Here is a 15575-nt window from a genome sequence, read left to right as displayed (position 1 = left end):
GCATCTGAGTGGGCCAGCAGGTGTTTGAGGGAGGGAGGCTGCAGGTAGCTTGTACAGGTGTCAGGGGCAAGTAGCACATTTCCTGGAATGTCACTTTTTAAAAAAGTGTACCTTGTAAATAAAGTACCAGGTTTGATTTGGTTGTGTTCTTAGGTCATGTGTTTTTTCTCTGTGGGATCCCATGAAGGTTGGTGGGGAAACAGGATTCCGTGAAACGCTAGCTCTGTAAGAAGGTCTGATTTTGTTGGGTGCTTAGAAAGTGGCTGGAAGCCCAGGACACATAAGCCCAGGACACATGGCGCTTCACATGAGCCCCTTCATGAGCAGTCGCCCCAGAGAAACGGTGCTCCGCCTCCCGGTCTGCAGGGAGGAAGCTGGAGCCCGAGGGTCGTCCTCTCTGCTTTCACGGTGGAACTGCGGTCACGCTTTTCCTTCCTCCGCTGTCCTTACTGCAGAGGCGTGCGGGGCGGTTTCTATGCCTGGCGTCTTGTCTGGGTGGGAAGATGGGTGCGGAAGGGTCTGGAGACTCCTAGGCCTGCTGCCCCAAAGGGTCAAGTATCGTTTGTGAAGACGCATCCAGTAAACAGCAGCATTCATTCGACCTGTAAACGTAAAACCGAAACGTATAAAACTGATGATTGGATTATTTAAAGCATCGAATAAAAGAAACATCATGGCTTCAGTTTTATCAGTACTGCAAGAGTTATTAGAAAACAAATTCCTACATGTATAATTCAGGGTTTTCCTAAGTTAGCTTTTTGATGTTTATGCCAGTTGAGTGCATAGAGTGAAGATTCTTAACTTGACTCAGGGACGCAGCGGCTCCTCTGCGTTGTGTTTGTGGGGATGTATGCGTTTTTCTAAGCAGCATGTCCTGAGCTCTCAGAAGATTCCGTCAGACCCTCAGGGGACGCCGTGCCTCAGGAAGGCTGGAGCAGCACCGCCCTGGCTCTGCTCTCTGAGTGGGGTGGAGGCAGCCTCTGCCGCTCACTGAGCCGCCGCGTGTCCTGTGTGCTTTGTGTCTTAGGTTGAGATCAGTCGAAGAGTGACTCTGGAAAAACTGCCTCCTGTCCTCGTGCTGCACCTAAAACGGTTTGTCTACGAGAAGACTGGTGGATGCCAGAAGCTTATCAAAAATATCGAGTATCCTGTGGACTTGGAAATTAGTAAAGGTAACGTGGGTAAGGCGGGGGCTGGGGGCGGGCGGTACTCGGGACTCAGGAAGCCAGCGCCGCGTCCGCGTTTCTCTGATGGCGGGACTCAGGAAGCTCTCCTCTGTGCCTTTCTTTGTTTGAAATTTCTTTCTTATTGCATATGGTAATTCCCAGGCCAGGGATCAAATCAGAGCTCCAGCTGCTGGCCTGCGCCATGGCCACAGCAGTGGCGGATCCAGAGCCGCATCTGCAACCTGCATTGCAGCCTGTGGCAACACCAGATCCTTAACTCACTGAGCCAGGCCCGGGATGGAGCCCGCATCCCCACAGAGACAACGTCAGGTCCTTAACCTGCTGAACAAGAATTCAGTATTTGAAATTTCTTGATTATTAATAGACCTTTATGTTAAAATGCTCATTAAAATGACTTTTTAGGGACTTCTCTGGTGGTTAAGGACTTGGCATCGTCACTGCTGAGGCTCCGGTTTGATTCCTGGTCCAGGAATTTCATTATGCCAAGGGTACAGCCATAAAAAGTAACAAAATGGCTTTTTAAAAATAAAGGCAGGGTTGGAATTCCTGTAGTGGCGCAGTGGTTAACGAATCCGACTAGGAACCATGAGGTTGAGGGTTCGATCCCTGGCCTCACCCAGTGGGTTAAGGATCCGGCGCTGCTGTGAGCTGTGGCGTAGGCCGCAGATGAGGCTCGGATCTCGCGTTGCTGTGGCTCTGGCGTAGGCTGGTGGCTACAGCTCCGATTCGACCCCTAGCCTGGGAACCTCCATGTGCTGTGGGAGAGGCCCTAGAAAAAGCAAAAAGACAAAAATAAAATAAAGGCAGGGAATTCCCTTTGTGGCGTAGTGGAAATGAATCCAGCTAGTAACCATGAAGTTGAGGGTTCAATCCTTGGCCTCACTCGGTGAGTTAAGGATCCAGTGTTGCCATGAGCAGTGGTGTATGTCGAGGATGTGGCTCAGATCCTGGGTTGCTATGGCTGTGGTGTAGACCAGCAGCTGTAGCTCCAATTCGACCCCTAGCCTGGGAACTTCCATATGCCCTAGGTGTGTCCCTAAAAACAAACACACAAAAAACCCAAGAAAACAAAGGCAAAAATGAATGATGCATGTGAACTTACTTCTAGCTGAGAAAAATACTGAAAAAATACATGGATTAGTGAAAGAAAGGGATTTTCCTTATCTTAACAGCTGTGTAGACCCCCCTGCTAAGTCAGGCCTTTTTGGTGGGTGGGGACTGTTCCCCTGACCCCTGGTGACAGTGATAGGTGTAGGGCCACGGCTGCAGCCGCAGGTCTCAGCCAGGCACCTGGGCCTGGCAGCTTGGGCACACAGCGGTGAAAGCAGCCGCCGCCTGGCTAACGTGCGGCTTGAAGGAGAACCTTCCCTGAAAGCTTCCGGGTTTGCGAGAGATGTTCTTTGCAAAACCGAAGCTTCCTCAGGCGCAGGGAGCTAGAGGGCTTCTCTGAGTACCCGAGAAGGGGATGGGGGGTGTCGTCCCAGGGTCTCCAGAGGCCCCAGCCTGCCGTCCTCCCCTCCCCTTCCCTGGCCCGGTGACCAGGAACCGGAGCGCGGGGGCCTGTGTGCCCGGCCGCTTCCCCTGCGCCCCGGGGACGCTGCAGTCCCCCAGCCCTGAGATCCAGACTCTGGGTCTCAGCCCTGTTCTCCCGAGGGTCACCTCCAGCTGATAGTCTGGCTCTGGTGCCAGCTTAGGGCCACCCTCCTCTCGTGGCCGGTTGGAGGACAAAGGTGAAGAGACGCCAGCCGAGAGTCGCTTGCTGGCTTGCCTGTCCTGTTTCTTGTGGGCGTTAGGAAGCTGGAGCAAAACCCAGTCCTGCCGGCGCCTCTGACCCACGCTCCTGCCTCCTCCCTCACCCCAGCTCAGCCATCGAGGGGCATGCGTGGTTTTTCAGGCTGGATTTATTTGACTTCCTTCCTTCTTTCTAGGGCCGCACCTGTGGCGTATGGAGGTTCCCAGGCTAGGGGCCTCCACCACAGCCATGGCAACGTGGGGCCCGAGCCATGTCTGCGACTTCACCACAGCTCACGGCAACACCAGATCCCTAACCCACCTAGTGAGGCCAGGGATTGAACCTGAGTCCTCGTGGACAAGTTGGGTGCATTATTGCTGAGCCACAGCGGGAACTCCTGGTTGTTTTTTTGTTTGTTTTTTGCCCACGCCTGCAGCATGTGGAAGCTATCCCTGAGTCACTGTGGGAACTCCTGCATATCTTCCTTTAACACGTAGTTTGATATGGGCTGCCGCCTTGGGTGCTTTTTAGGAAGAGAAATGGCCTGAGGATAGGAGGACCTGGCTCAGGTGGTGCAGTGAGAGAGAAGGCCCTGGCAATGGTGCGAGCACAGCCCGTCCCCAGGGGCTCTTCCTGGTGCTGGCCACGGCACCCGAGGTGCCTCTGCCAGGAGGGAGCTGCACACCTGAGAACCAGGGGCTCCCCACCTGCTCCGGCCAGACTGACTCGCTGGTGACTGACTCACATGTGAAACATTCTAAACTTAGCCTTTCCCAGCCTGCTTTCTTCTGGTTTTTTGTTTGTAAGTGGGCAGCTTTTTTCTTTTCCTTTTTTAGAACGTCTACTTGTTTGGGTTTTTAGCATGGGCTGAAGCAGCTGGGACATGCGCTCCTGTCCCCTGGGGTGGGTTCTGATGGCACTTGTTACTGCAGCACACAGCCGATGGGCCTCACCGCTCAGTCCTCGTACGACTAAAGGGGTGGGGGGCAGTTCCCACCGTGGCTCAGCGGGTTACGAACCCGACGGGCATCCATGAGGACTCAGGTTCGATCCCTGGCCTCACTCGGTGTGTTACCACGAGCTGTGGCGTAGGTCGAAGACACGACTCAGATCCTGAGTTGCTGTGGCTGTGGTGTAGGCCGGCAGCTGCAGTTCCAGTTTGACCCAGAGCCTGGGAACCTCCATGTGCCACGGGTGCGGCCCTAAAAAGACAAAAAAAAAAAAAAGATGGGATCTGTTTGGTCTCCTGGCTCCACAGGGTGGGTTCCTTAGATGGAATAAGTTTACCGCCTTGTTTCCATGAGGCCTTTCTGTCAGTGCTTTTATAGACTGAAGCTCTCGATATTTTGTCTTTCAGAACTGCTTTCTCCAGGGGTTAAAAATAAGAATTTTAAATGCCACAGAACCTATAGGCTATTTGCAGGTGAGTGAATTTGTATGGCGTACTTTCCGTACCGAAGCAGTGATAGAAGGGGTTTGTACCCAGGCACAGTTTTGCTGTGATCTCACTTAATACAGAACCTGGATTATTATAGTATGTCTCTACTGGATTTTATAAGTCAGAACATCTCTTGAAAATGTGTGTTTTACCTAAAGTTTGATGTATTTGGCATTTGACAGAATATCCTTTTGGCTGAAAGCTCAGCCAGTGGAAGGCCTCGTTTAACAGGGTTCCTTCGGTCTCTGACTCAAAAGCGGGAGCTTTCCAGGCTGGGGCCCGTCCCTGCTGCAGCCGTGGGCCTGAGGGAGCTGGTCCCTGGGCGTGGCGCCAGCTGCCGGGAGGGCATGTCCTCCCCGCACGGTGCCCTCCTGCCCGCCCCCTTAGAGCCGAGTCTTGAATGCCTCTGGGGCTTCATGTGTCTTCAGAGGTGCTGTTAGCAATGTTGTGTTTGGTTTTCTGGGCGGTGTTATTACAAGTTTCTGGCTCCCTCTCCTTGTGTGTTGCTTTGCAATTTAAATGACGCTGCTCTTACCGGTCCTCCCCCACCGGTGGAGCCTTTCTGCCAGATCCTTTTATGTGCTGTCTCACCTCTTCTGTCACTGTCCTTAGAGGTAAGTGTGTGTCCCCATTGCACAGATGAGTGAGCGAGCACTCGCGGAACAGTACTTAGTGCTCTGTGCCCATCGAGCACTTAGGGCGTTGGGGTGGGCCCTGGTTGGTCGGGGGTCAGGCGCTGCAGCCACTGCCTTGCTCTTGTCCCGCAAGCGGCTGCTCACAGCCTCCCCCAAGCCTGCTGCGACCTGAGGGCACTGTCCTCGGGATGTGTCTGCTCTCCTCTGGTCCTGGCTCAGCCTGGCACTCAGGCCCTGGGGCTTGCCTCTGAGACCAGAGGGCTCCCAGGTCTCACCTGGCTCCCTGGGGTTTGGCACCAGCGTCCAGGGCCCCAGTGTGAGCGCTCCCTCCACCCGGCCATTGCAGCCTGGCGCACAGCCTGGGCCTCATCCTGAGTCTAATCCTCTCAGGAACAAGGTCACTGGGCTGCTGGAAGTTTCCCGTGTGTACATACACATAGAGAGATACATACATATCTTTGTCTCCGCATATATCTATCTATTCCTCTCCATATCTGTCTATAGAAAGAGAATCTCTGCAGTTCCCGTCGTGGCTCAGCAGTAACGAATCCGACTAGGAACCATGAGGTTGCAGATTCAATCTCTGGCCCCGCTTAGTTTATGAAGAATCTGGCATTGCTGTGAGCTGTGGTGTAGGTCGCAGATGCGGCTCAGATCTGGTGTGGCTGTGGCTGTGGCGTAGGCTGGCAGCTGTAGCTCCTACTCGACCCCTAGCCTGGGAACCTCCATATGCCACAGGTGCGGCCCTAAAAAGCCAAAAAATAAAAAATAAAAATAATAATAATAAAAAATAAAAAGTGGTTCTGGAGTTCATGTCATGGCTCAGCAGTAACGAACCCAACTAGTATCCGCGAGGATGTGGGTTCAATCCCTGGCTTCACTCAGTGGGTTAAGGATCTGGTTGTTGCTGTGCCTGTGGCATAGGCTGACAGCTGCAGCACCAATTAGACCCCTAGCCGGGAACTTCCATATGCTCTGGGTGTGATCCTAAAAAGCAAAAAAAAAAAAAAAAAAAAAAAGTGGTTCTAATTGTGGGACAAAAAAGCGAGTTAGTGCTGTGCGTGAGCACTTTTTTTGTTGTCTTTTTGCTTTTTAGGGCCGCACCCACGGCATATGGAGGTTCCCAGGCTAGGCATTGAATCAGAGCTGCAGCTGCCGGCCTACGCCACAGCTACAGCCACACAGGATCCGAGCTGAACCTGCGACCTGCACCACAGGTCACAGCAATGCTAGCTAGATCCTTAACCCCCTGAGAGAGGCCAGAGATCGAACCCAAAACTTCATGGTTCCTAGCAGGATTTATTTCCGCTGTGCCATGATGGGAACTTCCACGCGTGAACATTTTGAACACTCTGATTCTCAGCTCCATTCCGTGACGTGAGTGTGCTGGGTATCCGTGACATGTCACCATGTTAGTTACGGGGCTTTTGCTTGAGAAACCTCAGCTCTTCTCTCCTGAACGTTTAGAATGAGGGATCTTACAGGAAACACACGTTAAATCCACAGGTGCTTGAAATCGTACTGTTCTGGTCACTGAAAACCAACTCTTACCCAAGTCATTTAGGTCTTGGAGGTGAAAATTCAGGACAGAAGCCCCACAGCTGGATTTGGGGTCAGAGGGACATGCTGCTGCTCCCCTCGCCCTGTGGCCGCTGCTCTGTCACTGACCCGCAGGACCGGAAGAAGCCCTGATCTTGTATCGGTCCTTTTACTGGTTTCCCACCTGATGGCTCTGCAGTCTTGCTGTCCCCATGTGACCAGTCATGTTTGTCCCTGGCTGGCCAGGGCCCCAGTGTCCTCTGAGCCCCAGCAGAGTGTCCTCAGTGGCAGAGCCCAGGTCTGTCCAGCAACCGAGGCTGTCAGCGCTGTCCTCGGACCCCTGCGGGCTGCTGGCTCCCGAGAGCGCGCTGACCTCGGGCGTGTTGGTGACTGCACCTGCTCCCAGCGTGCCTCTCCTCCCCGCCTGGCCCCCCGGCCCCTTCTCTGCGTCTCAGTGTCTTCTGGTGTCTTCCCAGAGTTCTTTTGTTTTGGACATTTGACCAAGGCTTCTTGTTTGAATTACAGGATTTTTGACAAGTGTTTTTGGTTTTTTTTTTTTCTGTTAAAGCTGTTTCAAAAAAAAAAAAAAAAAGCTTATTTTAAAGTTGTAAGAAAAATTGGAAATGTTCTTTAAAAAGAAGAACCAGTAATGCCTGTTGCCACATCCGCCCTGCTGGCTGCCCTGCTGACCCTCCTGGGGCAGTGCTGTCCTTGTCACAGGTGACAGTCCACGGGAGACCTGGGTTTCTGGCTTCTGCAGGTAGTGGGCGTGTGCTCCTGCACCGCCAGACAGCCCATCTGCTGTGTGGAAAATACACCGCGTGGTAACAGCGATGCACAGATCGTTCTTCTCGGGGTGTTGAGGCTTTTCCACTTGTTCACTTTGTCTGAGGTTCAGCCACGCTGTTGAGAACAGTGTGGATGGGGGCATTGGGTCTCCGTGTTGTTCCCGAGGCCCCAGGTCTCTTGGCTTGCCCTGCTGGTGGCTCTGCGGGGAGGTCCCCCGCGCCCCCGGCTGCCTCCAGGCCCCACTTAACCCCCGTTTCTCTCACGCTTGGGGGTAGCGCGGGCCCAGTGTGTTATTCAGGCGTGTGTGTGCCTGTCAGTGACCTGTGCGGGGGTTTGCGCTGGACCAGGCCCGGCCCCACTCCCCCGCCCCCGCCGTCGGTGCCGCGAGGCTCCCCAGGAGGGGCAGGCTTGGGCCGGGAGGCGGGCTGGGGCGCAGCGCTCTCACCCCCGGCGCCCGCCTCTCTTGCAGTGGTCTACCACCACGGCAGCAGCGCCACGGGCGGCCACTACACCACGGACGTCTTCCAGATCGGCCTCAACGGCTGGCTGCGCATCGACGACCAGACGGTCAAGGTGATCAACCAGTACCAGGTGGTGAAGCCCGCCGCGGAGCGCACAGCCTACCTCCTCTATTACCGCCGCGTGGACCTGCTGTAGCCGCCGCCGCCGCCACCACCGCGCCCGCCGCCGCCGCCGCTTGTAGAGCCCACCTCGCCCCGCCCCCCTCCTCTCTGTAGTGGCTCTTTAGAGAGAAACTCGTTCTCCCTCCTGCAGAAATGGGCTAGGATGAAAGGAGACGCCTTGGGGTTTGCGCACAACATGGCTTACGCTGGCTCCTAACTTCCAGATCCAGAGCATTGGGTTTAAGAGAATACACCAAAAACCACATTTCTGAAATAATGCCGATTCCTGAGTCAGAAGGGGAACTTGCATTTGATTCCCAGTCTCATTGCGTAGTAGAATAAATCCTGCACCAGCAACACTTGTAAATTTGTGAAAATGAATTTTATCTTTCCTTAAAAAAGAAATTTTTTAATCCATCACACTCTCCTCCCCCCACCCGTTAGTTTTTGATAAATGATCAAAATGAGCCAGTTATCAGAGAAGAGACAGTTCGTACTTCAAAAGAAAAACACACACACAAAATCAGTTGCTGGTTCCTAACAGGAAAAGTACATTTTAATAATTGTGTGAGAAGCTGCTTAAACGTCTGCGTTGCGGATCAGATCCTTGGAGTTAACGTGTTAGTCGCATAGATGGGTGATTGTAACTTTATTGCCATTAAAAGATTTCAGGTTGCATTCCTGCTTCTGTGTACACCTAATGAAAAGCGGGCAAAATAATGAAGGTCGGTGTTTCCTTAAGTCTGCTGTTGACTTCTGCTGTCTGCTCTCCCACAATGCTGCGTCTCTAATTGTACACAGTTAGTGATGCCTAGGAGTATAAAGTTGTCGCCCATCAATAAAAATCACAGCGTTGGTTTTACGCTGAGTGTGTGGTGTTTCTTTGATGGCAAATGCCTTTTCCAGTAACTAGCTCATTTGGCCTCGACTGCTCTGCCAGAGTTGGTGAAAGCTGAACTTCAGTGATGTGGGCACATGGATGCTTTTGAATCTTCACGTAGCACAGAAGAGCAGGTAAGCTGTTCAGTCCCAGCGTGGCTCGGGGATGCCTGCCAGGTGTGGGTCCTGGCTCAGCCTCCTTGTACTTGCCTGCTGCTGAGCCTCTCAGCCGCCCCGCCAGACACCCTCAGGCTGTGGAAAGGAAGCCTTTCAGAAGGAAGAGGAGGAGAGGAAGGGCCAGGCCGCTTCCCTCAGCTCCTGTGCCTCTGGGGCCCTGGCTTCCGGAAGGCCCCCTGTGAGGGCTCCCGGCACAGCTCTGGGCTCCCCAGAGATGTGGTGTAATTGACGCAGGCCTTTTGCCCAAGCTCCTGCTCTTCCCTAGCCTGCCCTGTGCCGCTCGAGGGTCAGAGCCTACTTTTAAAATTACAGTCCTGACATTGCCCGCTGAGCCCGCTCGCCCTGCGTAACTCCACTCTAATGCGCTCAGCTACTTACAGGTCATGTCATCACTCGCTTCTCGGTGAGATAGTGTACACTTCTTGGCGGAGCAGGTGGAGTTCAGAAGCCAGATTAACTTCGGGGGAAGCAGCCCACGCCAGCAGTAACCAGCCGCAGGTGGCGTCAGAGCCTGTTCTGAAGCCCAGAGTTGAGTTCTGGGCTGTGATGCTTTGGTCTTTGCAAGAGGCATCCAGCTTCCATCACGGAGGTTGGTTGAAGTGTCCCCGTGTGTCAGTGAGCACCCCGTCTAGAACGCAGCCTCTGACTGGGAAACGCCCATGTGGGGAACCTGGCACAAGGGGCCAGACGGGGCCTGCTGTTCCGGGCACGCCAGCCTGCTTCCACATCTTCCGATGGACTTAGATGAGCAAATTTTCCTTGGAATGTCGTTCAGCGGTGACCCCGTGGTCTTTAAATTGCGAAGTCACTTAGGTTGCCGAGCTTCAGACGTGTTGAAAACGACCAAGATAGGAACGTGTTTGAAAGCCCTCGAGTCTCTCAGAGGTGGTTAGAGACGCGTTAAGTCCCGTGGGACGTCCCGAGTCCTGGTCGCCGTGCTCCTCCGCATCCTTGGGGGCTCCTGGCCCTGCTGGTCCCGCGACGCGTCGGTTCAGCCGTCTGGGAAGTAGCAGTGGTGTTTCAGGGGCGTGTGAGACAACACACGGACCCATGTCACCCAACAGCTTGGGTCGTGTTCACGACTGAGATAGAGCTGTGACGACCAGAACTCCGGGGAGAGCACGTAGCAAGGAGCCGCCTGCCAGGAAGTCACAGCTGTGGGAGCTCGGGTTAGGATCAGACCCCCGCCCCAGCAGTCCCTGCAGTGACACCGCCAGGTCCTCAACCCCCTGCCGCAGGAGAACGCCAACGTTTAGTATTCTGTGCTGCAATTTTTGGGATGTTTTTGTAAGCTTCATAGACTGTTTCCTTGGCTTCAAGGTCGTTTACACTCAGAACCTTGGTGCTGGGGGTACAAACATAGCGATTTTCCTTCATAAGCATTTGATGTGTTGTTGTAAGGGGCTTTTAATCCAGTGTGAGTGCTGGGCTGTTGTCAGAAGTATTACAGGGAGATTTTTCTTTAATGTGTGATGTTGCCCGCCAGACTTGGAAGGAAGCTCTCTTACAGGAAGAATGTAATCAGGTTTATGTGGTTGGCATATTGTTTGCCCAAAGCCAAGAAAGTGCATGTGCTACTTTCAGGAGGAACGAATGAAAAATGGGTCCTCAGAGGGTGAAAAATAGCAGTCCTTTCTCTCCCTGTCGGCTTTGCACAGCCGTGTTCAGCTGCCCAGTGGCCCAGAGCAGCCGTTGTGTCGTTTCCCAGCACAGGCAGTCCTGTCCGGGTCTGATGTGTGGATCGCACATGAGTAGTAACTTTGTAATCAGCAAATGCATCCTTTTGTGTTTTTTCCGTAGTGGACATTTCTGGCTGCTTGTATTTGACTGAGCCAGAGAGTTGAGAGTTAAGTTGTGTTTGGGGCAGAATGAGGACTCCCGCCTGGGGGGCAGCGTTTCCGAGAGCTCTGAGAAACTGCTCCAGAGAGACAGGAGCCGAGGCCAGTATGTGTGCCCCTTGGTGAAGGGGCAGGTCTGTGCACCACTTTGCGGGCATTTTACAGACCCTTGCTGCGAGTCTTGTCACAAGGAGCACGTGTCACCATGAAAGAATTTAGTGCTTTTCTAGATACGAGGAGAGGCAAGAATCGGGCTCATAAAATCTTCTGAAAATACCCAACTGTCTGAAGACCTGTCCTGCCAGTTTTTCCAGAGCGCACACGGCCTCACTCCTGGCCTCCACCCTGCGCTGCAGTGGCTCATGGTTCAGTTCGTGCAGAGACAGACGGCAGGCCCTCGTCTCCCGGTCACAGCGGCTCAGCAGTGGCTCAGCTAACCCGCGGGAGCGGCAGCCCTGCCGGTGCAGCTGCGGCCTCTAACCCGTGTCACACTTGCCTTCGGAAGAGCCTCGTCTGTCAGGAGAGACCAAAGGCTTTTCTGCTGCTTCTCTGGCTGGGGAAGAAAGATGCCTTGTTGCCTGGTCCCAGCGAGGACTGTACCCATTGCACTAATTTCCTGAGGGTCTCTGGGCTCAGAAAACATAAGGGGAAAAAAATCTCCGTGTTTAAAACACAGTCCACGTCTGGTGAGGCCAAGTGTTCACAGCCTGCTCTCTGTGTTCTTTAAAATCAGTCCTAGCAAATTGCCAAGCAGGCATGCCTTTGCCTCTTCAAACATTTTCTCTTGCTTCCTAGGATTTTTTTTTTAAGAGTTATTATTCATCTTTTGGACGGACTGTTCCCATCTCATTTGGCCTTTTTGGAGAAAAAAAAATGTATTTGCTTGAACAACGAGCTCCATAGCTTGGCTTGGGCTTGTGCCGATGTCCGTTCTCTTCCGGGGGGAAAGAGGCGACACGGCGGCCCAGCGCCTGGTCCCTTCTCTGAGGTGCACACTCCCCTCCCCCCCAGGAAGGGCTCGGCCCTGAGGGGGGGGGGGGGGGCTGCTCGAGGGGCTTGGCTTTGGGCCTTTCTCTCCCAGTCGTGCTGTTCCCTTTGCTGCTCAGACGCGGCCCTGCCGGGTGCTCGGGCGAGCGCTTGTGTGAGGATGTGTAATGAACGTGACGGAGGATAACCTGCAAAGCGCTTCCTTTTTTTGCTGAATGGAGCAGCGTTTCCTTGTGTCTCACCTTGGAAAGAGCTGGCAGGCAAGCTTATGTATATTTTTTTGTCTTTTTAGGACCGTACCTGCGGCATATAGAGGTTCCCAGGCTAGGGGTCCAATCAGAGCTACAGCTGCCAGCCTACACCACAGCCACGCCAGATCCGAGCCGCATCTGCGGCCTACATCACAGCTCACGGCAACACTGGATCCCTCACTCATGGAGCGAGGCCTGGGATCGAACTCGCAACCTCATGGTTTCTCGTCAGCTTTGTTTCCTCTGCGCCACCACGGGAACTGCAAGCGAGCTTCTAAATCAGCTGGTCCCTACCCCTCTAAGGGGAGTGCGCCTGAGCCCGGCTGCTGTGCTGTTTAGGAGGTGCTGTGTTTTGAATCCACCGTGAGTGAGACCATCCGAGATGGTCTCTTTTCATCTTCTCAGAAACTCCATTTCCTCCTCGACCCCGCTTCAGTGCCTGCTCTTGGTCTTATCGTTTGTTGAAAGTATTTATTGTTGGTTTTGTGATAATGCTGGGGCAGCATTGGTCATCGTACGGTCTCAGACCAGTAAGAAGTCCCCGCTGCCCTGCCCGGGGGCACCCTGCGTCCCTGTGGGCACGTTTAGGGACTGGGTGAACCCCAACCCCGTGTGCATTTTGTCCTTTTCAGAAATTACAGCTGGTTTTGTTCTTAACCCATGCGGGGCCATCTGCGCGGCGTTCGGGGCGGCCCTGGGACTCTGAGCTTGGGTCCGGTGACCCTGACCTTGAGCTCCAAAGCAAATCTCCTCCCGTGTTTTCTGGGCACTTTGGGATTCTCTACACGATTTAAGAAAAAAATCATCCCTCTGCTTAAAGAAAGTTGAAAGCCCCTCATGTGGGCGTGGGTTTCCTGAGGGACGGAGAATTGAAGTGTCCTGGTTCCTTCCCTCTGGGCAGCAGTGGCCACTCTGGACTCTGCCCTGTGGGGCCGGATTTGCTTTCTGCTTATTTTATCACCTACAGCTGAGAGCAGTGTCCTGTGCTTGGTGGGAGCAGGTGGATGGCTCCCGACTTTCTAGCTAACACCCCCCTTCATGTCCAAGGCCAGCGAGGGTCCTCCTGGGTGATGCACTCAGGGGTCACTGACATGGCAGGTGTGCCCTTTCTTAACGGTGTGAATTACCTTTGCAGTGACTAACATTCACTTTCCAGGAAAGTTTCCTGTTTCTCCTGACCTCAGACCCTCCCTGCCGTGCGGGGACCACCCCTCCCGGTGCAGGAAGCACAGACTCCATGGAACCCTCGCCGGGTGGGGGGCTGCTGCTGACCTGAGCAGGTCCTGGGCATTGGGACCAGGGACTCACCTGCAGTGTCCCCTGTGGTCACCCCCGGGGCGCTCCTGCCTGCCACCCCCTCGGCGCCTCCCTCCCGCTGCCCGCATTCTTCCTCCTTTGGCATCTCCTTGAGATGCTCCTGAGAGCCAGGGAGATGGAGCGCTGTCCTTGGGCCAGGCCTGCTTCTGAGCTCTGGACAGGCGCTGGGCCTCCTGACAGCCCCGGGGGTGCTTCCTGCCTGCCCTGTGCCGAGAGGGGGTTGGCATCGGCCTCCGGGTCTGCTCAGAGCCCCTGTGCTGTGCACAGGCCCACCCCTTCCTCCCCGCAGTCTGGGTTCAGGCCTGGCACTCGGGGTGAACTAGAATGGCAGGCAGAGGCCGGTGATAGCAACCCAGGGCATCTGGATGAACTTTCAATGCTTACGGTCTTAAAACAGCAAAAGCAGTGACAGGACTCAAACCAGCCTGTGACCTTGGGGAGGTGGCCCAGGATCGGTGAAGTGGCTGGGGTGGTGCTGCCACATGGGCCATGGGGCAGGGTTGGGCCAAGTGAGAGCATGGCCTTGGGGCTTCGTGAGCCCTGGACACCCGTGGCCCTTCTGGTGCCGTCGTGGAGCTTGGGGCAGGTCCTCATGGCTGCTACCTTTCTGTCTTTTATCTGCCTGACCTTTGACCCTGCTTGCCTGTCCACGCATTTGAGGTCTGTCCTGTCAGTTCTGGATGCTTCTGTCGTACCCAGACAGCTGGATGCTGTCTCCTGCCCACCAGGATAGGACATGTTTGCTGCCGGCCGAGTTTCCACCAGAAGGTAGCTGGAGTGTCCGGGTCGAGGCAGCCCGTCTCCCACCGTCCCCAGGGAGTGGTCTCAGCCGCTCGGCAGGAAGGGTTATTCCTCCCTTTTAGTGAGATGCACGCCCGGGGCTGGCTGCACACACCCGCCCTGGCTTTGTGCTGTTCTTCTTCTTTACAGCCCGATGGGGACTTGCAGAAACATTAAAATTCATCAGCGCACAGGAAGAGTAAACCAAAGACAGGCCCAACCTCACATTTGCTTTCAAAGACGTAAAAGCCCAGCTCACCCACGGTGACAACTAAGAAGAAAGCATGCGTTTCATTCAGTAAACACAGCACGCTTGGAAGAAATCTGCTTTATTTCTCCAGGGCGACCAGTTCTGTGCACTGTGGGAGGGAAGGAGGCTGGGAGGGATTCGGGCCCAGGGTCCTTCCTGGGGGCCCCGCTGCCAGTGACAGGGCTGCTGCTTCCTTCACACTCAGCCTGGATCTCCAGGGCCTGGCCTGTCCTCAGCGGTGGGGTCCAGCTACCCGGCCTGTTGCTGCTCGTGGCAGGGGGCTCAGTGACCTTACTTCTCGGCCCCCCGGTTAGGTCCCCATGACCAAGGCTGTGATATGAAGCCCGCATTTACTCTGATCTCCGAGTCCTCCTCTCCTGAAACCGAGTCCATTCCAGAGTTTTGGTCTTGTTCGTCCTGATAACATAATATGAATCTAGAGGTGGGTAAAACAGCAACAAGAATCAGAATAAATGGGCAGGCGGGTGCTCACTTTTTGTAGAGTGGCAGCTGCAGCAAGAGAGCCTCGCAGGGCCAGGCCAGCGCGTCCTTCTGGCCGTCCTTCCCCTGGGCTGGTGGGGTGACCACAGATCACAGCCTGAGCACGGCCAGCAGCTTCCTGGCCCGCTGAGCAGGTGACCTGCTGGGTCTTTGAACACCCTCAGCGCTGACACCCTGGAGCAGGTTTGGGGCCGATGGAGCAGGATGGGGTGGGCTCTGCCCCCCCCCTTCATGGACATGATGAGCAATAAAACCTGGGGAGTGGGGGGGCGCCGTAAGCTCCAGACGCTTGTGCTCTGCTGGCTGCGTCGGCGGCGGTGGTTTGGAAAGTATGCGCGAGGGAACCGCGTGGCTGCCGTGAGTCTGCGTGTTCATATGGTTCGTGTTTGCCTTGGAGCAGCCGCAGCCAAACCCTTTAATTTCGCTGGAGTAAAAGGGGTGCATTGACGAAGCTGTCCTGTCCTACTTAAGTGGGGGCAGTGGGGAGGGCAGTGGTGTCGCTGGAGGGGAGCAGGGCTGGGGGTGTGACATGCACACGGCCAAGTGCTCAAATCATAACAGGCAGCTCACTGGGCTCTGCGTCTTAAACACCCATGTGTACGTGTACGGCGCTTCCAGGGCCAAGGGTGACCAGTACCTGACGTCTGACGTA

General features: G+C 54.7%; 1 protein-coding gene across 4 annotated transcripts in view; it reads left to right on the top strand.

The window, feature by feature from the left end:
- The window catches only part of USP10 (ubiquitin specific peptidase 10), a 66257-nt gene extending 57452 nt beyond the window's left edge, over nucleotides 1-8805 (top strand). For all 4 annotated transcript variants that reach the window (XM_084959410.1, XM_021093724.2, XM_021093725.2 and 1 more), the window contains 3 exons: nucleotides 1028-1172; nucleotides 4277-4342; nucleotides 7790-8805. In XM_084959410.1, the coding sequence (XP_084815536.1) occupies nucleotides 1028-1172; nucleotides 4277-4342; nucleotides 7790-7977 (399 nt within the window). In that variant the 3' untranslated portion in view covers nucleotides 7978-8805. The remainder of the gene's footprint in view (nucleotides 1-1027; nucleotides 1173-4276; nucleotides 4343-7789) is intronic.
- The last annotated feature ends 6770 nt before the right edge of the window (nucleotides 8806-15575 follow it).

The sequence above is a fragment of the Sus scrofa genome, chromosome 6 (genome assembly GCF_054392235.1).
Source record: "Sus scrofa isolate SSC_HxYL_T2T_F1_AM1 chromosome 6, Sscrofa_HxYL_maternal_Yorkshire_Landrace_v2.0, whole genome shotgun sequence".
Lineage (NCBI taxonomy): Eukaryota > Metazoa > Chordata > Mammalia > Artiodactyla > Suidae > Sus > Sus scrofa.
This window is presented reverse-complemented; position numbering and strand designations above follow the sequence as displayed.